Source organism: Sminthopsis crassicaudata, chromosome 3, assembly GCF_048593235.1.
Source record: "Sminthopsis crassicaudata isolate SCR6 chromosome 3, ASM4859323v1, whole genome shotgun sequence".
Lineage (NCBI taxonomy): Eukaryota > Metazoa > Chordata > Mammalia > Dasyuromorphia > Dasyuridae > Sminthopsis > Sminthopsis crassicaudata.
Genome location: NC_133619.1, coordinates 169173680 through 169198122, shown reverse-complemented (window position 1 = coordinate 169198122; position 24443 = coordinate 169173680). Strand labels below are relative to the sequence as shown.

The following is a 24443-nucleotide window of genomic DNA, read 5'->3' as shown; positions in this document are numbered from 1 at the left end:
CTTTTAAATTAAATCAGTTTATGACTTCAAGCAATTCATTTAGTCTGTGTCACAGTGCTATTCATTTGTGAAATGAGGGCTTAGGCTAGATGATCTGTAAGGTTCCTTTCAACTTGTAAATTCTATGATTATTTGAGATTGATAATATTTTAAAAATTATTTTCTCAAGGATCAAACTTTTCATATGTGTACAGGGAATTTTAAAAATGTAGTTAATTTTACATGTAGAAACTTGGTCAGATATTTGGAAATAGAGAACACATTTATTAGAAGGAATTTCTACTTCCTTTTACCTTCTACCTAATTTCTATTTTACATTGATTAATTTATTGAGCTACTAGAAAGAAAAATTATACTTAGATTTGCTTCCAATAAGATTATTTAAAATGATAAATAAGTAAAATTGTAAGCCAACCTTTGAGTCTATAGAAGACATTGATTAATCGGAAAAGACAGTGTAGTGGGGTGGGGGGAACAAATGAATTAGGGGACATTAACAGACTTGATATTGTTGCTTATATAGGCTTAAGGAGATTGAGATCTTTTTGCACAAAAAAGAAAGTTTTTTACCTAGTCCCACAATTTCCTTCCTATCCTCCTTTGTCAACTTTATCTAACTCTCCCTTCAATATTTTAAGGAGTGCAAACTTTTCCCCTTTTACTCTATATCATTTCTATCTTATTTTCCTTCTTCTTCTCCCCTCCCTTCCTATGTCTCTTAGGAGAATATCTTCTCAGAGGACTGCATATCTAATATATTACAAATAACTTGTCCAATTGTGAGTGTTTAGGCCCTAGAACTTAACTTTATGAGACTGAAATGGAGTCTAAAAAGCCAATCTTACTTGAATTCCCCTCTTCCTCACTCCAAAGCCTGGAAATCACTTTTATTGCATGGTATATATTCTCTCTACTTACTTTTTGATACCTGACATGGATTCCAAACTGTGAGACAAAAGGGACAAGTGGGAAGTTTGAACATATAAATGAATATTAAATTCTCACTTAGGTCTAGTTGATACAAACTTGAAGGATAAAGTGTGGCCTAGAGTTGGACTAACATGGTACTGTTTATATTATTTATCTTTATTACTTTTGTCTTCCCTTCCTTCCTTTTTGTCTATCTCAGAATCTGAGACTTTAGAGTCAAATGTGCCCATCAAAAGTCATTGAACCTCTTCTTGAAAGTCTGTGAGCTCAAATATTTTATCCTACTTGGTTCAAATTTCTCATTTTTCCAAGTGTGAGTTCTTCAGTCCTGGCCAGATTCAGTATTGGGGAAGGAGGGGGAAGAGGGGAAAGAAGGATGGAAAGAAGTATTTATTCAGTGTCTGTGATGTATCAGGCACAGTGCTAATAGCTTTACAAATATCTCTTCACAACAGTCCTTCTGGGTAGATGGTGTTGCTATCCTCATTTTATAATTCAGGAAATTGAGGCAAAAAGATTAAGTAACTTATCTAGTTATATAGCTTGCACTTGTTTGAGGCCAGCACCCCATCTACTGCTTCACCTTGCCACTCAGTTCTTTAGAAGACAAGTAGAAAGGAATGTATCCTACATCAAAGTACAACAAACTTACTAACATAATCACTTTCTCTTCTTTTCCTCCTTTTCTTGGGAGAGGTGAAACAAATGAAGTAATTAAGGCTTATTTCCCAAAGAGTAAATATAGGTCAGGAGTTGCAAAGCTGCAATTAAGCAACATTAGCATAACCCCCAATGAACACAGAAAAATTCGAGTTTACTGTTATTTTTGTTTTCTCACAACTTTATAAAAGAGTGTGGGATCTCTACTAGCATGAGCTTCTTTTTAAACCAGTCTAGTGAAACCCATAGAATTTGGGTGATATTCATCAAATACATTTGTATTTAACTAAGTTATAATTTGATAATTGATCATTATTTTAATAATTATTTCAGTTATTTAGGTCATGTAAAGCTCTGATTATAATCCATGTTTGTTTCTAGATTTCACCACTAGAGGTAATAAGAAGCCTTATGAGAATGTGACTATCTACAAAGCTGGGTCATTTCTTGACCCATTTAATGAATGGATTTAAAAAAACTTATCTTAGATTTGGTCTACATCAAAAATTTAGTCTGCTAGAAAATTCTATATTAACATTTAGTCCCATAGACTAAAGTTCCACAGGGGTTCTTGATGATGACAAAATGAAAGAAGTGTGAAATACCTCTGAGATAGAAAGTGCTCACCTAGGATTGAGAAGATCAAGAGACCTGTCCCTTGTTAGCTATCCTTTCCTGAACTTGAGTTGCCAGGTAAATAAAATTATCTGGTATTATTTATGGTCCTTCATACTCATTACGGGTAGTGCAAGAATCAAATGAAATAGAGTGTGTAAAAAAGTATTCTATCAATGAGTTGGGGTTTGGAGTTGTAATTTTATTGAACTCCCACTGAGAAAATCTTTTTCTGAATGCATCAAGAGTTACTTTAAAACTTTATCTTAAAGAATTTCCTGGCATTGAGAAGTTAAATAACTAGCCCAGTGTAACAAACCAATATAAGTCACAAGTGATGCTTGAATCCAAATCTTTCCAAATTGGAGGCTTTCTACCCATTATTCTTAGCTGCCAACAAAGGAATAGTTGTTTTTAATATGAAGAATAGGGGAATTTTCAGTTTTTCAGTGTTTCAGTTTGAAGTGTTTATATTTAGGCATAGAGCCAAAAATGCCTTTTCACTTTGAGATGAAGACTGAGTTTAAAACATAATGTGTAATTTATAACAGGAAGTTAACTGTCCTAGAAGTCCTGCTGTATATGGTGCAATAGTCTCCTATATTGAAAGTTTTTTGGACACAGTTGGAATTTCTCTATCAAGTAGACAGGTAAGTCATATTCTCCATATATCTTAACCATAACAGTATTCTCTATGTAATAATAATAATCTGTCTTCTTACTAAAACTTTGATTTACTGAACATTTCTCATGTGTCAAAAGTATGTTTCTGAAAGAGCAAGGAAAAAGCAGTAGCCTGATATCTCCACTGGGAGAAGTGAATTTATACAGTGGGCATGAAAAGGGGGGGAGATGAGTAGGATAGTATATTATAGAATAGAAATAGATTCAAGTTGATTTTTCATTGTAATCCAAGATCTTGATGTCATATTCCAAGCCTTTAATGTAGATCTTTTAATGTCAAAGCCTGTGTGATCCTGACTGCAACATGTTAATATTTGAATTGTGAATTTCTGGCAACTTGTACTATTTTCTCCTTCATCTGAGAGTTCTGGAAAGTGGCTATGACATTCCTTGGACTTCATTTTGAGATCTCTTTCAGGGGGTGATCAGTGGATTCTTTCAGTTACTATTTTACCCTCTGGTTTTAGAATATCAGGGCAGTTTTTTCTTGATATTTTTTGTGAGGGGTTGTTCAAAGCTTTCAGGTAATCCAGTAATTCATAAATTATCTCTCCTGAATCTGTTTTCCAGATCAATTGTTTTTTCTAATGAAGTATTTTACATTTTTTTTTCTATTTCTTCATTCTTTCGATTTTTTTTTCATAAATTGGCATTTATTATTTAAGTTCAATATTGGAGGTGGGGAGCACATTCTGAACAAAGAATCAAAAATGGAGAGAAGAGAGGAGACAGGGAGACCAGAGCCTCTTGTCCATTTGATTGATTCTTGGTGTCCCAAAGAATCATTAGCTTTCATTTGCCCAATTCTAATTTTTAAGAAATTATTTTCTTCATTTAGCTTTTGTGCCTCTTTTTCCATTTGGTCAATCCTACTTTTTAAGGAGGTTTTTTTTTTTTGTTTGTTTGTTTCCTTTACCAAATTAACTTTTTTCATAATTTCTTTTGCTTAACTCTCATTTCTTTTCCCAATTTTTCATCTGCCTCTTTTGATTTTTTGAATAATTTTTTAATTGAGACCAATTCATAATTCTCTTTGAGGCTTTGCATATATTTGTGTTTTGATCTTCCCTGTGGCCATAGAAGCTTTTTATGGATAGTACTTTTTTAGTTGTTTTTTTCCTCTCTTTCCAATCTATTTCGTGACTTTTAAAGTTGAGTTCTGTTCCTGGGGCATAGGGAACCCTGTTCCAACCTTCTTGCGCTGAGAGACAGGGATTTGGTCCCTGGCTTGCTGCCCTTGAACCTCCGGGGCTGCCCAATGTTCTGGGGTTGTTCAGCCTAATTGTACCCATTGATGAGTTTTCCAGGACCTTTTGGGTGTTGATCTATGGTAGGATTCAGGATCTTCCAGTGGCTTGCTGAACACTACCTGTGCTGGATTATGCTTCCCTTTTACCCAAGGGAAACAGACCTTTCCTACAGTCCTAAGTTATTTTGGACTGGATAATTGTCTTACCCCATCCTTTTGTGAGTTCCTTTGCTCCAGAATTTGTTTTTTGAGGCTTTATTTAAAGTTGTTTGAAGGGAAGCTGAGGAAAGCTCATGTAATGTCTTTTCTAAACCATTTTGACTCCACTTCTAATGACATTTTAAAAAAGCATACAAAAACTTATATTCATTCAACAACAGAAAAACTAGACACTGACAAAATGAATCTTTGTGGAGGACAAAAATGGTGAAGGGGATCATTCCTATTTTCAGGAACTATTGGACTTCTCTGTGAATAATGCCATCAGTATTATTCTTATTAAGGAATTTGGGGATAGTCAGAAGGGTAGGGTGTGTGTGTGTGTGTGTGTGTGTGTGTGTGTGTGTTTTAAACTACAACTTGGACACTTTATTTTTAGTTTACATTTTATCACCATAATTTTTTTTAACTGCCTTTAAAAGATGAGAAAAATAATGTCAGATCCTTGCTGTAAAGGCTCATAAAAATTTATTTTGGAAGAATGATCGAGAATTCAGGGTATTTTACAAAAATATTATTATTATTATTATTTTTCCAAAACGAGCCTTTTACTTTGAACACAAACATTGATTCTACAAAGAGTATGACCCAAGTCTTCTTTACTCTAGGCAGTATTCTTCCTAGCATCTTCCCTTCCCCCAGCTCTTTACACAGTGGTTATATTCCAAAGATTTTGAAACCTGCATTTAAGAGCATCCAGAAGATTCTGTTAGTTTTTTTTTTTTTTAGGTCAGATGCTTCTCAGGATGAAATTGTGAAAAGACAAGAACACTACCATGCTGTTTTTTTCCCTTGTCAGAAGCAGCCAATTAACCTTTCCCCCTTTCTTCAGGACTCATCTGGCTTTTTGGATTTTTTGTCTGGTAACAAAACAGTTTTCAAGTCAAGGAATAATGTAAATGAAAATGATAATGGTTTAATAAATTAGCATAGTGATTTAAGCTTTAACAACATTTCCCTTGCATCAATCATGTGAGGCAGGAAATGCCAGCATTCTTTTTTTCATTTTACATATGAAGGTACTGAGTTTTAAAAATTCAAGTGACTTCCATGACATCATTGGATTACTTTCCTTATATGAGTTTAGAGAATAGGTTAGCCATTTGTTGATTGATTGGACATTTACTTTGTTTCTAATTCTTTGTACTCTATTTCTAGTGGAGAAATATTGAAAGCTTTCTTTTCAAGATGGGCATGAAGCAAGGATGTTCACTGTCATAGTTATTATTTGATGTAATATTTATAATGCTAATCATAGCAATAAAGAAAATTAAAAGAATATTTATTGACCAAAAGGATGCAAAATAATTTCTGTATTCAATAATGAATTTTCTTATCTTTTGCCTTCTTTGCTAGTTTAATCAATGAGAAGTACTTATTACCTCAGTATTATTTCAAATTTTGTTTCTCAGATTTTTAGTAATTTTTGAACTTTTTTTTTTCAGATGGTTTTTTGACAATTTGCATTTTTTAAAAACTCTTTGTTCATAATTTTGACCTAATGATTCAAATCTGCATTTGTCAAATCTATTTAGATTTTGTCTATCAGACTTTTGTCAGTTATTTAGTATGCTTTCTATCACAACGTATATTCAGGGTTTGGCTTCATTAATTTTTATATTTTTCCGCATTGTGGAAATTGTATATAATTGAGGTAGTCTACTTTGCTTTTAGATAATTTCTATCCCAAGTTGGTCATGAAGTTTTTCTTTTTTTTTTATTGTGAAAAATATAATCTTTCATTTATATCTGTTTCTCTTTTTGATATATTTATTTTGGTTGTTAGTTTGAGAGTTTAGTTTTGTCAAGTGTTGGATGAAGACAAAGTTTAAGGGGAGTTGGAGGCTAGTAGATGTCTGGATAAAACATTTATAAATAACTGCCATAGTCTTGTTATTGCTGTCAAATACAAATACTCCATAATCAAGCCTTTTTTTAATATGTTAGCCAGGCCTCCTCCAAAAATGCTTATTCTAGGACTAATCATTGGATTGACTTTACTGCACCAAATGAAGAAAACTACCTGTAGAAGTAGCTATGTTTTTAATAGTAATTTTTTTCTGTTTAGTTTATTTCAGAAAATAGGAGCTCAGCTACTCTGCATAGTGTGGTTGATGAACTAGTACAGTTTCGTTCCAAGGTCCGTCAGTACTCTCTGGTTGCATCAGAAGGCACAGGGACTGTGCCTGACCTGTCCAAAGAAGCCAAGAAACTACAGAGAGAGAAAAGGCAACAGTTGCTATTAGAAAGGGAACCACTGCTCCACGCTTGTGATAGCCTCCGGCAGAACCTTGCTGTCTATGGAATCAATATTAAGGTGAATTAATGTTTTATGTAAAATATACTCCAGAATTTCCTGAAAAGGGAGGAATATGTCTCTTTTTTTGGGGGGGGGGCAGAGAAATGTGCTCAGAAGGTGTATATTTTTTAATTCCCTATATTAACATGGAAAGTATTGATACATATGTGTTAAATTCTGTGTTCATTGGAGAGAAGAGATTTATACATTTTGTTTTGACAGTTCTTTAAAAGGCTCAAAGGTCCCTCTGGATCTCTTTTTAAATTTTATTCAAAATCCTGCCATTAAGAACGCTTTTTTTTTTTTTTTCTTTTGATCTGTTTTTTCTTTCACAACTAATATGGAAACATGCTTTACATGATTGCATATATATAACCTATATCAAATTGCTTACCAAGAGGGAGGGAGAAAAATTTGGAACTCAAAAATTTGCAAAAATGAATGCCAAAAATTGTCTTTACATATAATTGGGGAAAAAATACTGTTTTTAAAAAGTGCTTATGGGGGAAAAAAGGGTAGCTTTAAAAAAAATTTTTTTTTAAATTTTGATTTATAGGATCGGAACAATATTTCTACATGGGAATTGCTAGAACCAGGAACAGAGGAGCAAAAAACTGGAAAATGAAATAAAATTGTGTTGTTTCCTGGACATATGATTCAATGTTTACTGTTGGAAAGGTAAAACTTTACATTAAAGTTTCCCTTTCTACTTTTAAGTCAACATTAAAACTAAATTTTAAATTGGTAGTTGTTTCATTTCTATTAAATGTATGTAAGAGATTTTCACTTTTGTCAGCTGTATGATATAATTTATAATGATTGACTTAGCTTGCATTATAGAGAACTGTTCAGAGGAGGACTACAGCTATGCTTTTGTTGGGTAAAGAGAACTCCCAGATAATAGATAGATTCTCTGTATCTCTTAATCTTTGAGAATGGCTTAGAGCACTAAGATGTTTCATGACTTGCTCAGAGGCACCCAGACAGTATTTATCATGGCCAGGACTTGAAACCAAATCTTTCTCGACTTGAGATCAGTTTTTTCTTTCTGCTCTGCCACACTCCCCCTTGAGTTTAAAAAAACAAAAACAAAAACACACACACCTCTTAAGGCAATATTAAATTCAAGCCACTGAAAACACAAGGATTACAGCACATGAGGATAGAATGGAGAAGTGGACTAGTATTTTCAGTTACAGAATGGTTAAAGGGTAGACAAGGCTATGTATCATGAGAACTGTCTGTATTCAGTAGCGTTTATTATCTGCTACTATTATCTGCCATCCAATCAATCAGGTTTAGAAAAAACAGTTGAAAAATTTGAGAGCTCTAGAATTGTAAGAAACAAAAGTTACCGAACCTTACACCCCATTAAAAATCTAAACAAAACCATCGACTAAATGGTTAATAAAATGAAAATATGACAGGCAAAGAAAGAGAACATACCATTTTCAAGCATTATAGAACAGTGGTACCATTGATAGAAGTCACATGTTAGAAAACAAGTTGGTTTGGGGCACATGGGATTTGATGTGCTACCAATGACCAAGATATATATATGTCTAATAGACAGTTGGAAATGGGCAACAAATACTGGAAGGGGGGAGGAATGAATTCCATAATATCTCAGATTTGGGAACCACCTACATAAAAACCATGAAAATTATAAGACTGGCAAGGGAGAATTTTATATATAGAAAACAAAAAGCTAAGAAAATATCAAGGAACATTTACCTAAAATGTGCACATATTTACTCAACTGGATCTATGCCCTCTATTTTACCTGTCTTTTATGCTTTTTCATCCTGTGCTCCTCCCAACTTTCTATAAATTGTCCATAAGTGATCCTAAGAAAGGCCTTCCTCTGACGATCTTTACATCTGTTCTATGAAATACCAGATACAGTGTCTGCTTTTACCTAAAGTTAAGTATCAGGAGACCTATTTTGCCCATGCCAGTAGCCCATAGGGATACTATCCACTCTAGGCCCTCAACCCAACCTTCCCTTTCCTTTTCTGTATAATCTACTGTTTCAATCAATCAATCTGCGTTCATCTATACCAGGTTTATTCTTTTCAATGTCTTCCTCTAGTCATTTAAATCACCCTTATGTAAGAGTAACATGGATTAAAAAAAAAAAAAAACCAGGGCAGCTCAGAATATTCATTACAGTAGGGCCTTGAAGCATTCACCCTAGGAAGTCAGTAATGATTGGCAATACCAGTTAATTTTGATTAAATGCAAGTTACCTAATAATTCAACATGTCAACTATCAAACTGAAGTGAAATCTATATTGACTAGGCTGTTTAAAGAACCAAAAGTGAGAGTTAGTGAGGCTCTGGCTTTACTCACCAGAATTGAAGATTATAAACAGTGATTTTATAAAGAATGTTTTTGAGGGCTCTGAAGTAATTTCACAGAGAATAAGTTATTTTCATGGAAAACACATTTTTTGTTTACAGTTAGAACCCTAAAAAGTGTCATGCATTTTAAACTTTTAACAATTTTAAAGAAAATTCACCATTTGGGGAATGAGGCAGAAGTTGCAGTGTGTCCAAAAGACACCATTTAAAGAAGCAGGCCACTAGAAAAGTCATGGTAGTGAATATCTGGGAGCATTTAAGAATAGACAATGTTAGAAATGTGTTCATCTTCTGGCTGTCCAGATAAACTACAAAATCAAACTAGCTGTTCTAATAATGAAGGGGGAGGGGAACTGTTCCCTTTGGGATTATCACTCTGAGATTGTGTCCCCTTTTCTGATCTCAGAGATCAGGATCTCCCAGGCTCCAAGGAGTCAGAGACAGAGCCTAAACCTTTCAGGATAAGAGAAGTTAATACTATTCAGGGACAAATCAACTCCCATAGAAATTCTAAATTCACATTCAATTGAGGACTCCTGATCTGATCAGCTCGGGCTGTCCTACCCCCCCATCCCCCCCATCAAGATACCCAATATAATAGCTACCCTCAACTAAGGTCTTTGCAGATGACCTATGCACTTTGCTAGGACCCTGCCCACTGAGAAAGCATTGTCAATGTCAAAACTCCATTTCCCAATAGGTCTTTAAACTGATTTCTATTTAATAATAAACTTTCATTTTGTAACTATTAATTTGGGAATGAGTGAATTTTTTTCACTCTAAACCTGCGGCTGATTTAAAGGGGATATTTAACGACTCTTATTGCCAAAAACATCTTAATCCCCCCAGGAATTGAGAGTATTCAAACTGCATTACTAATACCTATTAGAACTAGTTTGTGTTCCCTAAGAAGCAAAGATGTATGTTTTGTTTTGTTTTCAAGTATCAGGGAAGTTTGTAAGGATTTACAAATAAATCTCAAACCTCATATCCCACCAGAAGAATACAATATTGATTAATTCCATTCTTGGCAAACAGTAAGTGCTATGTTATATCCCTAAGGCTGCACTGATCAAACAAGTATTAAGTTTCCAAAATCAGCAAAAACAACTTGATTAACTATAGAAAATTTAACATCATCCTTCTAATAGTTTTCGCCTCTGACTACACCTCAGAAGCAAAAGAACTACAAACAGCCTGTCACCCTAATTTATCTCCTGATACACTTAGCTATTGTTGAAAGTCACCCAATATTTTTGTCCTCATGTTTGTATAGTATCACATCCAATAATAGAGCTTTTGATGGGATATCATTTTTTTCTTTAACCATGCTTCTAAAATAATTCTTTAAAAGAACATCATTTTAGGTTGTTCTGAAATATTCTAGTGATCACTTATGTCAAACAATTTCAGAATTTCAAAAGTTATTTTGAGGTGATGGTCTTTTGAACAACTTTTTTCAGATTGCAAGGTACTCAAGCCCTGAGAATGAAATGACATATTCTAATTCACATGGTAAAGATTTCAGTGATAAGAAATGTGCCCCCAAATCCTGATTTTTTTTTTAAACCCAAGTATCATACACAAACTGGATTAGTGTAGTTTTATTTAATTAGAAATTGCCCACTGTCCTAAGCCTAGTGTAAAGAAGTTAAAAATGTAGAATGTAAACCCAACATTGAATCCCTGGTTCAAGTGCAAATCAAAAACAGTCAATCTGTGGAAAAATTTTATTTTCATTTTCAAATTGTGTGTTTCTGAAGTTCTTAGGATTTGTTGGTGCTGAAAAACCAAAAAAATAAGAGAAGTACTTTCAATTTAGTTTTATTAGAACATTTGTAAATACATCTTATTTCAGCCAACACTTCCAGTATTCCAAATTCTCGAGAAATATCTATGGTAATCACCTTAATCCCTAGTCTTAGAAATAAGAAGCATCTGTGCTGCTACAACACTCAAGAGGGTTCATGACTTAACATATAGTCTCCTGCCCAAAGGACTCCTGTAGCCAGAGACATTTTGCTTCCCATGTTTCTTGCTCCCCTTGCTTCAAGTTTCAAACAATTTGCCGAATGCTATCCCCACTTCGGCAATCATGTCAGTAGTAGTCATCGAGCGCCCGTATTTCTGAAAGGCCTGGTTGTTACACTGCCGTGTGAGAGAACATGCACCAAAGGCAGCCACGAGGAAAGGGTTCTGACTAGAAAGTGAAGAAATTATTAGTAAAAAGGTTCCATTTTTGGAAAGATGCAAGGCAAGAGTCATTGGAAACCATTAAACATAAGATTTATAAGAAATATTGGTGTGTATGTCTGTCCTATTGTTGTCCATGTCTTAATATTCTTGACCTAGAGCTTGTTTTAAATCTCAGGTTATTGTAATTTTACTGTGTTCTCCTCCCCCCAATCCTAATCAGGGCAGAACAAATTTTATTTATTTGTTTGCTTATTTTTATGAGGCATTGGGGTTAAGTGATTTGCCCAGCATATAGCTATATAAAGTGTCAAGCTTCTGTGGCAGAATTTGAACTGGGATCCTCCTAACTCCAGGGCAAGTGCTTCAGCCACTGAGCCACTGAACTGTCCTGGGCTGAACAAATTTAGAATTATCTCCTGGAGGTGCCTAAGGGGGTTAAGGAAGGAGTTTCCTTAATCTCCACACACCCCCCCCAATGCCATTTTAGGATGAAAAGACTACTAGTTTTTCATATAAAATAAAATTTGTAATATTTATGCTATAAATGTGGGGGGAAATTTTCTAATACTTATAAATGTGGGAACAAAACCATTATTAAACACACAGAACTTCAAGAATTTTTTGTAAAAATTACCAACAAAAACTAAAGTAAAAATTCTGTAATTAATAGGAAAATACATTATAGCTGAGTAGAAAAAAGCACTAACTTAGGAGTCAGAGATATTAGATTCAAACCCTGCATCTGATAACCTAAATCCTCTCTGCTCAAGTAATCCTCTTACAACTCACCTCCTTACTATCACTTTCAATTTCTCTTCTTAGGCTTCTTCCCTACTGCCTATGAATATACCCATTTGTCTTAGCTATTCTGAAAATACCTTCCTTTGGTCCTTCCATCCCCACTAATTATTATCCTCTAAAACTTCTGTCCTTTGTGAGTCAATTCCTTGTTAAGAATGGCTATCATGGGCGCTTTCCCTCCTCCCACTTTAGTCTCAATCCTTTACAATCTGACTTCTGATTCCACCAAAACTTCTCTTTTCAAAGTCACTAATAATCTTCCCCACTCCCCACTCCTGGAGGCAATTGGGGTTAAGTGACTTGCCCAGGGTCACACAGCTAGGAAGTGTTAAGTGTCTGAGATTAGATTTGAACTCAGGTCCTTCTGACTTCAGGGCTGGTGCTCTATCCACTGCGCCACCTAGCTGTCCCAAAGTCACTAATAATCTTAATGTTGCTTTTTCTTAGTCTCATTCTCTATACTGCTCTATAGCTTCTGGAATTTCTCTTTAATACTCTCTTCTCTGCAGGTTTTCATACTCTCCTGCTGGTCCTTCTTCCTATCTGACCACTACTATGTCTCTCTTGGTGGATCTTCATGGATCCCTTCTCAGTATTCTGTCTTGAGTCCTCTTCTTATCTCCCACAAGATCTAAGTACCATCCCTATGCTGATGATTCAGTACCTATCCAGTTCGGACATCTTTGCTGATTTTGCACTCCAAGAATCTCTCATACACCTCAAACTGAATGTCCAGTAGACATTTTTTTTCTTTTTTTTTTAATTAATCCTTTTTATTTTCAGGACATATGCATGGATAATTTTTCAGCACTGACCCTTGCAAAACCCCATGTTCCAAATTTTCCCCTCTTTTTTCCCACCCCCTCTCCTAGATAGCAAGCAATCCAATATATACTACACATGTTAAATCCAATATATGTAAACATTTATACAATTCTCTTGCTGCACAAGAAAAATCAGATCAAAAATGAAAGAAAATGAGTAAGAAAAAAAATGCAAGTGAACAACAACAAATAGATGAGAATCCTGTATTGTGACCTACCCTCAGTTCCCACTGCCTTCTCTTTGAATGTAGATGGCTCTCTTCATTACAAGGTCATTGAAACTGGCCTCAATAAATGAGATGATCTCTCTCGTTAGAACCAGTAGACGTCTTATGTCCCAAACAGAATTCATTATCTTTAACTATAACAAGTGTGACAACACTTTCATCTAAGACCTGAGAGTCATGTCTAAGGTGTTAGCAAGGCCAACAAGAGATTTCACCTCTACAACATCTCCGACACTTCCTTCCACCTCATACTTGGATTCAATAATCAGTCAATAATGGCCTGCCAGTAGTCTTCCAAGCCTTGGGATTCCAATACTTCATTCAACCACTAAAATGATTTTCTTAAAGTTTAGCTCCCACCCTGCCTCCCCATCTCCTCAAACTCCACTCAGCAAATACCCAATCCTCTTTGAATCAAAACTTTGGTAGTCAGAACCTTTCCTAATTCAACTCCTCCTTCCTACCTTTCTGATCTTCTGCCTTATTCCCTGGTACCATCTTCAGAAGTCCAGTGACAGGCTTCCTAGCTGTCCCCAAAATAAGACACTCCATCTCTTGCTTCTGGCTGCCCCCCCCCCACGCCTGGAACCAACTTTCTTCTCAACTCTACCTACTCATTTCCTACCTTCCTTTGAGTTAAAATCCCACTCTTTAAAGGACACTTTTCCCGAACTCTTCTTATTTCTAGTGCCTTTCCTTTAGTTTCTATTTATTCTGTATGGAATATCTATATAGAATATAGAATTGTATGTTTCTATTTATTTACATGTCTCCCCCATTATATTTTGAGCTTCTTGAGGGCAGGAACTATCTTTTCCATTTTGCATTAAGCTCCATCAGTTCCTGTTAACCTCCTATGAAAGGTTTCAAATAGGAATCTGGTGCTGGTCTAGGCATGGGGCCTAGAACCAGGTTAAATGAGTTAGGAAATGCAAATCACCAGAGTAGCTTACAGATTAATGACTTTTTCAGTTACAGCAATGCTCAAATTCCTGTCCCAGAAGAAGCTCTGTGTCTGAGTGGAAGGAATATTTAATAAGAGTTTTCATGAGATCACTGGGTTATAGCTCTAAGAGTTGGGAGAGACTTCAGAGGTTATGTAGTTGAACCCCTTCATTTTCCAGATGATGAAAAAGGAAATTGTGATATGCCCAAAGTAACTGTGTAGTAATAATCAGTCAGTTAATAAACACTTTCGAAGCACCAACTGTGTACCAGACCAGACCCTATGCTAAGCAATGAGGATCTCAAAAATGCAAAAGATAGTTCCTGCTATCAGAAGGCTTTCATTACCCAGCCCCTCCTACTATAAACTGGTTTTATTTTGTTGATTTTTTTTGGTTCACCTGCATGCCAGGCTCCTTTTGAGGCATTAGGGGAGAGCTCAGATGTTGGTAGGGCTCTCTTATGCTAAAAGTAAAAAGTAAAAGTTGAACTGAATGAAGTTTTGTCAATTTGAGGAAGGATTTGAAAGTCATTATTGTACTCCAGATCAGTTGGGTCAAACTCAAATAAAAATGGACTCCTATAAACATTACCTATGTGGTATTATATTCTTATTTCTTTTTTAAGCACTTTCTGATTACATTTTAATTTGGTTCCTGTTCACTGCAGCAGGCCTTAAGTTTAATGCCTCTATTCTAGATAATACAATCAGCCATACCTCCATGCATACTTTGCTATGCAGTAAGTAGTATTATTACAAAATTATTAGTATGGTAATTTCTTCTTACTATGAGGTGGTTTGGAAGGAAATGGTCAAACAGATGTCATTTAGAGAGGGTGTTAAGGTTTGCAAAAATATATGACCTACATTGTCACATTCCTCAGTAACTAGCAGCTACATAAATCTAAATCATAAGCAGAGTCTGTGGTGGGCATTGGTAAAATCTGATTTTGTGTCTATTCTGTGGCAAGAACATCTAATAACAACCCTTGAATATCTCTGAGGAAAATTTTTAAATAGTGTTTTCATGTTTTCTCTCAAATAGCTTGCTTCTTTAAGGGTAAATTAATTTAGTCATTTTTTTTTAAACTTATAAAATACAACCAGTTTGGACAATGCCCAATAACATTTTCCAATTTGTAATGCTTAACAGTTAGCTTTAATTAAATCTGATATTTTAAAAAGAGACTCAAAAATGCACCATTACCAATTGCTTGTGAAATTAGAGAGAAAGAAAAGAATGTTGGGGCTAGTAAGGGAAAAAATTATCAAGAGAATATTAGTTAAGTCCAGAAAATTACATTTCTGATTGTAGTAAAATAAATGAAAAACATAATCATACCCATTTGTTTTTTCAGGTCCAGCAAGGAACGCCCAATGTGCTAATACTCCAAGTGAGCCTGATAGAAGGTCTCCTTGTCCACCGCACCTTCGACGGCTTCCTTCATGACTACACACGATCACTAAACAAACGTAGATGTGAAATGCATGTGAATTGTGTGTTTTCTTCTATATTTTACAAATCTGAATCCCTGACAGTACAAAGAAAGGAGGAAGAGAGCAATGGGAAAATATGGAGTTGGTAGAAGCTATTATTTAAAAAAATTAAAACAACCCAAACTACAAATGGAAGTTATATGCAAAAAAAAAAAAAAAAAAGTCCTTATCCTCCAATAATATTATTAGAAGTGGGGAAAGGGAAGTTAAAAAATTAAAATTTTAGATAAACAAATAAATTTCATGGTCCCAAATATTCAGAAGGGAAAAATTATTATTTCAACTTAACTTACTTATGAGTAACCTCATCATTTTATGTTATGGGACCTAGGCTCTAGAAGAGATTTAAAATAAACAGGAAAAAAAAAAAGCAATACAAAAGAACTTTTTTGTTTGCAGGTGTTAGGAAAACAAACATGCTTTATATAGACATGAAATTTAAGGGACACTTCTGAAGATAAGAAAAATCTATTATGAAATACTTCAGAAATCCTTGGAGATTTTAATTTTGATGTCATTGGCTTCCTTAGGTTGTACAAAGTAACATTACACAGTTAAAATAGCTACTGTCATGAGGATTCCATGTCTTGTGAAGTGTTTCTAAATAAAAGAATAAAAAATATTTTGTGTATTCTTATTTCACAAGTATACACATCTCATTTAGATTTATCAACTGAAAAAAATTGGAAAAAAATTAAGTCTTTGATTCAGTAAGTTTAAATGTTTTACACAATCTATCTTCTTACACATATACCTTTTTTTGGGGGAAAGGGAGATGTATCAATCTGATATCCTGAAATAATCCCTAGTATAGCTGGCTCTTATTTAAAACAACATGTATGTAATGTGATGTTTGTACACACAAACATATAATCATAACTTATAAGCCTCTACTATAATTTTAGATATTGGGTCTTAATACTTAATAAAAATCATATTTAATAATCTTAATAATGACAATAGAAATTCCTGTCCAGTTAAAATTTGACTGTTTAACTTCCCCAAAGAAGCCCTGAAGAAAAAGGCTATAAAGAAAATGGATGAAAAATCAGTTAATTCTTGTTATGCTTCTGGAAAGGCTACTGTGTATATATAATCTTACCTAGACTTCAAGTTTCTCAATCTACAAAATGAAGTTGGGATGGAAAACCTATAAGGTCATTTTTATAAATCTCCATTATTCTATTTACATGATATTTTTTGTGCACTTTTAAACACACTATATATTAAAACATTTCATAAGTAATACTAGTAGGAGTTTTCATGGATTTTTTTGAGACTTGAATGCTGTTGCAATTATTCTGGCAATTTTTCATGATAGTAACAACTTACAAACTGATTAGGGAAAATTTTTTTTTTTATTCATAAAAATCTATTTTCTCCCCTCCCACTTTCTCCCTCAACTGGGAAAAAAAAGAAAAAAAAAACCTATTAAGAATCAAGCAAAACAAATTCCCTTATTGGCCATGTTCAAAAGATACACCTCAAAGAGCATTCTAAGTCCATCACCTCTCAAAAGGTGGATAAAAATTCATAATGGATTCTCCAGCATAATGATTAATCAATGTTCTTAAATTATTTCCAAATCATTTATCTTTAGAATATTGTGTATTATAATATTATACAAATTATTCTGGTTATGCTCATTTCACAATGTATCAGTTCAGATGTCTCTGAAACCATCCCCTTCATCATTTCTTAAAACACACTAATATCTATCCCCATTACATTTATATGCCACAATTTATTCAGTCATTCCCCAATTGATAGGCACATCTATCTTCTTCCCATTAAGTTTATATTTCTTTGCCACCACAAAAGGCATCTTTGTACATGAATCCTTTTCCTCTTTTTTTTTTTTTTTTTAATCTTTTAGGGGCAAGAGTCAAAAGGCAATTCTGTAACTGCTTTCTAGAATATTGTTATTGTTGAGTTATCTCTATGACCCTCATTTGGTAAAGATACAGGAGTGGTTTGCCATTTCCTTTTCTGGCCCATTTTACAGATGAGGAAACTGAGACAAACAGGGTTAAGTGACTTGCCCAGGGTCACAAAGCTACTAGTCTGAGGCTGAATTTGAACTTGGGTCCAATAGCTAAAGGGATATTATTCTTTTCCAAACAGAAGAAATGAGACAATGCAAATAGAATGATCATATTTAACTTTAAAGTGTTTTGCTCTACCTGTCTTTTCTGTTTACACTTTAATGGCTTCTTTAATCAACTGCTATTTTCCTAATTGAAACTGGGGTCTTTGAAGTGATTTTTCTTTTAAGACAACAATATATTCCTATTGCTTCTCTGGCTGGGAATAGGCTTCAGAACCTAATTAAGGAAAACTTGTAAATTATCAAGTGCTGGGAGAAGTGCATTAACTCATTCATGCTGGTGGAATATTCTGCCTTAAACGCTTAAATCTTGATTCTGTAGCTTGTTAAAACAGTCTGTTAGTGGGAGTTGGACATAGGTTTTTTACGTTTATGTGTGTGTGTCTTCATATATATATATAAAAACGTGTGTGTGTGTCTTTATTTAAATGTCTTTTCATACACACACACACACACATACCACACGAAAAAAGACTTGCCATTTTGCCATGGGCATTCTCAGAGCTGTTCTCATTTGATCCCAGAAAAACAAAGACATTTTGCAATGTAAAAACATAGATTAGTGCTGTCCCAAGCCTGCTGTGCAGCTCCAGTTGAGAAGTTATTATCTGTGCAAAATAAGTATACTGGAACCAACTATGGACCTGGAAATTGGGATATCCTGACTATGAATGTGAATTCTGGCTGGGTGACCAATAAGTCATTTGCCCCCTGGGGATTAATTATCTCATCCTGAAAATGGATTCAATAATATTTGCATTTACCTCCCTTATAAAGTTAGTGGTAAACCCTCTGTCAGCCTTAAAACATGATAGAAATATGAGATCGTTCTCTTTAGAAAATCCTAACATTTTTAAGCATGAGTATCATGAAGCATCATTCTAATCTGGGCTGTTTGGAAAAGGATCGGAGACAAATTTGTCTGGTTATTACAAGACTGTTTTAAATCAACCTATTGTCTATGCTCTTCCAGCAAACAGAAAGCCCTTCAGCCATGTTTTAAGCAGTTACTAAAACTGGGGGCTCCATCTGGGAACAGTTTGTCTTCTCCCATTTCCTTTAATCTTTGTGGCCTAGAACTGCTCCTGACATAAAATCAAAGTCTAAGCTGGTTTATCCAGAGGCAGATGAGGCAATATTGACTTTGACTACTGAATAGCTGACATTTCTCTCATGCTTGTATCATCTGTAAACTTGATAAAGCAAGCCACCTTTTATCCAGGTAGCTAGGTGGCCAAGTGGATGGAGTCACTAGGACTGGAGGCAGGGAAACTCATCTTCCCGAGTTCAAACACTTACTAGCTATATGTGACCCTCAGGCAAATCACTTAACCCTCTCTTCCTCAATTTCCTCATCTGGAAAATGAGCTGGAGAAGGAAATGATAAACTACTCCAGTATTTTTGCCAAGGAAAATTCCAAATAACAACAACAAACAACAAACTTATCTAAGACATTAATAAAAATGTTATACTACATTGAGTATATCCACCAAATGTTGAATCCATCTAAATATATTAGCATATTAATATATCTCTATCTTCTCTAAAATGGTATGGAAAAACTTCATCAAAAAACTTTGCTAAAATCTAGCTAAATGATAACTAAAGCTTTCTACTTGTTTACTAGTTTTATAATTCTAGAAAAACTGGAAAAACCTGTTCTTAAAGGACCTATGTTAGCTTTTTACAATCAATGCTATCCTTTCTAGAAGATCACAAATCATTCTTATACGATCTTTTCTATAATTTTTTTCAGGAATCATAAATTTGATTCACTTCCACATAATGGGAAGGTTAACAAGTTTTTGCTAGATAAAAATCATGATGCACATCATGCATTCTTTTTGAAAAAGCTTACTATACATCACAAACTCAGTTATACTACAACTCAAATCACTTCCAACATATTTTGGGAATGATCTCTCTTACAATACAAAGATGCTATAAATATTGATTTATATATTTCCATCTTTGAGAATTAAACCTGTTATTCATTTTTGTTTTGTCTTTTACAGTGCAAAAGTCATTCTCTTTTTACAAATAATAATAGCTTTTTATTTTTAAAAATACATGCAAAGATTATTTTCAACAGTCACCTCTCCAAAACTCTGTATTGTAAATTTCTCCCTCACTCCTCACCTCTCCCTACCCTAAGCTAGCCAGTAATCCACTATAGATTAAATATGTGCAATTCTTCTATACATATTTCCATAATTATCTTGTTGCACAAGAAAAGTCAGATAAAAAGGGATTTAAAAAAAAACGAAAAAAAAAAACAATAAAGCAAATCACAACAACAAAAATGAAAATACTAAGTTACTCCACATTCAGTCTCCTCAGCTCTCCTTCTTGATGCAGATGACCCTATACATCACAAGTCTATAGGGAATTTGCCTGAATCACCTCATCTGAAAAGTCCATCATACAATCTTACTGTTGCTAGGTATAATGTTCTCTTGGTTCTACTCATTTCACTTAGCATCAGTTCATGTAAATTTCTCCAGGTCTTTCTGAAATCATCCTGCTGATCCTTTCTTATAAAACAATAATATTCCATAACATTCATATACCACAATTTATTCAGCCATTCCCCAAATGATGGGCATCCACTCAATTTCCAGTTCCTTGCCACTACAAAAAGAGCTGCTGCAAATATTTTTGCTTATGTAGAATCTTTCCCTTTTTAAAGATTTCTTTGAGATAGTAGACACACTGCTGCTTCAAAGTTTGCTCTCTAAAATGATTAGATCCATTCACAATTCCACTAACAACATATTAGTGTCCCAGTTTTTCCACATCCCCCCCAATATGTATTATTTTTTCCTGTCATCTTATCCAATCTGACAAGTATGTAACAGTACCTCAGAGTTGTCTTAATTTGCATTTCTCTAATAGTTATTTAGAACATTTTTTCATATGACTAAAATGGCTTTAATTCCATCTGAAATTTTTCTACTCATATCCTTTGACCATTTATCAATTGAAGAATGATTTATATTCTTATAAACTTGAGTCGATTCTCTTTATATTTTAGAAATGAGGTTGTTATTGGAAACCTTGGATGTAAATTTTTTCCCCCAGTTTTCTGCTTCCCTTCTAATTTTGACTGCATTGGCTTTGTTTGTGCAAATCATTCTCTTTTTATGCCATCCATCCCAAGAAAAGATCCTTTTCTTTCTCTGATCCTCTTCTTTCACTCAATATTGATATAGTGGCTAAGGAAGGGAGGAAATAGAGAAAAAAGAAGAAAGAGGAAAGAGAAAGATGGGAATGAACAGAGGCTGAGAAGGGGACAAGAAGGGAGGGAAGAGAAAAACAGGAAAAGAAGGGAAGGGAAAGGGGAATAAGAGAAAGGAAGGGAACGAAAGTGAAGAAAGGGAGAGAGAGACAGAAAGAAGAGAGGGAACATTTATTAAATGTTTGCAATGAGTCTTGACTCATAGCACTTGACTTGGCACTGACTAGTGCCAAGAGGTGGAGATATAGAGCAAGACTGTCTCTCCCCCGTGCCCCCTCAAAGAACTATATTCTACTATGGGGAAGACAATATACAAGTAGGGGAGAGGTGGAGGACATTAGCAGTCTGGAAACAGTAGAGGTAAGTCTGAGATGAAACACAGGCAGATGCTTCCTAAAATAGGGGTCCCAAAGAGGGAGAAACTATGAGGACGTTCCCTTGTAACATTTCAGTTCATGGGATCCTATCTGTCTTTCTTTTGAACCCTTTGAAATCTACTTTTTAAAATCAAGGATGCATGGCAAACTATATTCATGGCTTTCTTCTCCTCTATCACAAATTATAGTAGGCTTATTTCCCTACATTTCCTATCATTTCCATTTCAGCAACAAGTTCCTTTCTGTTAGGGAGAATCAGATACATCCTAGAATTTTTCTTTATTATTTCTTCAGTCTTCTGAGAAGAGAAATTAACACTAACAAATTAACAAGTTATTAACTAAGCTGCTTTTGGCAAAAAGGGAGATAACCGAAGACTACCATTCAGCTACTCTATCAGACTCTCCCCCTCCCAAGCTTGTGGTCTGTTTTCCAAATTCATCTACTTCCTCTTATTGTCAAAGGGGTCTATATGCTCCAGTACACAATGCCTTTTGGTAAGCCACCTAGTCAGCTGGCAGGGGAAGAGTGTATCTCTGAGACCAGCCAAATGTGCATACCAGGCAACTTAGAGTAAAAAGTGTTAGTACCCAGATAGCAGCACAGGATGATGGACACGACCAACCCCTCACCCTTGACTAAGACTAGAACAACCATTTCTGTCAACTTAAAATGAATGTGAAAGAAAGGGAATACCATCTATTATCAATCACCAACCTACATGCAGATTGATGCAAAATAAAAAGATTTCTCACATTAATTTCCTGCTCCATAACAGTCTGGTATCTGAACTTGAATAGTGTTTAACTTGGTTGGATAGAGAAGGAAGGGGATGAACCTAGAGATAATAGGCATATAAAAACAAAAGATATTTTTAAAAATACAAACAAATGAATCAATAGTGCTTAGCTATGAATCACAAGACTAGAATAGTAGTCCAGTGCTACTTGGAGAAATTTACTGTAAGTAGTAATACTAAGGGGACTTGGAATAAGCCTGAGTCACCCCTGCAGAATCTTATCAGAATCAACCTTTCCCTGATGGAAATATGGCAAAAAGTAGTACTTGAATTAAGTAAAAGGCTGGAGACAAAGAAAGATTTCATAAGAAATGGAGGAAAAAGCTGTTGTCTATGCATCTGTAAAGGCATTTTATTACACCATTAAAAATGGCAAATGTGAAAAACTAAGATATATTTGTAAAATGAAATGATGCAAGGGTGACATAATCATAACCAAGAGATTAAATTACAAGATGGTCACAGCAACATGCAAGAAAAACAACAACGAAAGTCTTAAAAAGTTTCATCAATGCGGTGAACAGACAACTGATAGTGTTGTATTCCAGCCATCTCTCAGCCAATGAAGGCTGAACTACAAGTGTAGAATGAGATAAACATTTTCAGACAGAAATTATGTGTTGCCAATTTGTTCTGACTATGCTAATTTATTATAAAGGATTAGTTAATTGTGGAGAAAGGGTAAAGTCAGTAGAAAGTAGTCGTGACACTGATACATTGTTGGTGGAGTTGTAAACAGATCCAGCCATTCGGAGAACAGTTTGGAACTATGCTCAAAGAGTTATCAAACTGTGTATACCTTTTGACCCCACAGTGTTTCTACTGGGAATATATCACAAAGAGATCTTAAAGGAGGGAAAGGGACCCACATGTACAAATATGTTTGTGGCAGCCCTCTTTGTAGTGGCAAGAAACTGGAAACTGAATGGATGCCCATCAATTGGAGAATGACTGAACAAGTCCATACATACATACATGAATGTTATGAAATATTACTGTTCTGTAAAAAATGACTAGTAGGATGATTTCAGAGAGGCCTGGAGAGACTTACATGAACTGATGCTGAGTGAAATGAGCAGAACCAGGAGATCATCATACACTTCATCAACAATACTATACAATGATCAATGCTGATGGACGTGGCTGTCTTCAACAATGAGATGATTCAAATTACTTCCAATGGTTCAGTGATGAAGAGAGCCATCTGCACCCAGAAAGAGGAACTGAGTGTGGAACACAACATAGCATTTCCACTCTTTGTTGTTTGCTTGCATTTTGTTTTCTTTCTCAGTTTTTCTTTTTCTTCCTTGTTGATCTGATTTTTTTCTTGTGCAGCAAGATAACTGTATAAATATATATGCATATATTGGATTTAACATGTATTTTAACATATTTAAAATATATTGGACTGCCAGTTGGGAGAGGGGATTCGGGTAAGGAGGGGAAAAGTTGGAACAAAAGGTTTTGCAAGGATCAATGTTGGAAAAATTACCCATGCATATGCTTTGTAAATAAAAAGCTTTAATTAATTAAAAAAAAAAAAAAAAAAAAAAAAAGGAAAGAAAGTAGTAGTGACATAAAAAAAAGGTCAAGAACAAAATATTTTTTTGGCCAGTGAAGAAATTTTCCTATTATGCCTCAAAAATAAATCCATCTCAGGGAGCTAGGTGTCAGTGAATAGAGCACCAGCCCTGAAGTCAGGAGGGACGTGAGTTCAAATTTGACCTGAGACACTTAACTAGCTATGTGACCCTGGACAAGTCACATAACTTCAACTGCCTCAGCAAAATAAATAAATACATAAATTCCTCCAGATGAAATTACCTATAAAGCAGAAGCGATCAGCAGAATGGATCAGAAATCAGAATACAAAAATATATTGTTTACAAGAAACACACTAAAAACAAAAAAAAGACAGTTAAAATAAGGGGCTGAAGCTGAATCTTGTCTGCTTCAGTTGAAATGAAAAAAGGCAAAGATAGTGATCATGATCTCAGACAGAAGCAAAAACAGACCTAACTAAAAAAGAAAATTAGGGAAATTACATTTTGTAAAAAGTACTATAGTGAATATATGCACCAATATGTAAATATGTACCAAATGGCATAGCAACCAAATTACTAAAGGAAAAGTTATATGAATTATAGGAGAAAATAGACAGTAAAACTATACTGTATTATAGTGGGGGAGTTCCATTTGTCTCCGAAATAAATGAGAAGTTAAAGAGATAAACAGAATTTTAGAAAAGTTAAATATGATAGATTGTAGGAGAAAACTTAATGAGAATAAAAAGAATAAATCCCCTTTTCTCAGCTGTACATGACATCCACACAAAAAGTAAGTATGCATTAGACCGTAAAAAACTCATAACCATATATAGAAAAACAGAAATATTAAAAGTACCCTTTCC

The 24443-nt window shown here is 34.6% G+C and overlaps 2 protein-coding genes across 9 annotated transcripts in view; one reads left to right on the top strand and one right to left on the bottom strand.

Moving 5' to 3' along the window:
* Positions 1 to 15501, top strand: part of CARS2 (cysteinyl-tRNA synthetase 2, mitochondrial) — a 62616-nt gene extending 47115 nt beyond the window's left edge. Inside the window, 4 exon segments of the mRNA XM_074299534.1 lie at positions 2757 to 2855; positions 6426 to 6674; positions 7213 to 7334; positions 15373 to 15501. Of these exon segments, the coding sequence (XP_074155635.1) occupies positions 2757 to 2855; positions 6426 to 6674; positions 7213 to 7281 (417 nt within the window). The 3' untranslated portion in view covers positions 7282 to 7334; positions 15373 to 15501.
* Positions 10829 to 24443, bottom strand: part of NAXD (NAD(P)HX dehydratase) — a 92108-nt gene continuing 78493 nt past the window's right edge. For all 8 annotated transcript variants that reach the window (XM_074299535.1, XM_074299542.1, XM_074299541.1 and 5 more), the window contains 2 exons: positions 15357 to 15477; positions 10829 to 11220 (listed from right to left, as the gene is read on the bottom strand). In XM_074299535.1, coding sequence (XP_074155636.1) covers positions 11070 to 11220; positions 15357 to 15477 — 272 coding nt within the window. In that variant the 3' untranslated portion in view covers positions 10829 to 11069. The remainder of the gene's footprint in view (positions 11221 to 15356; positions 15478 to 24443) is intronic.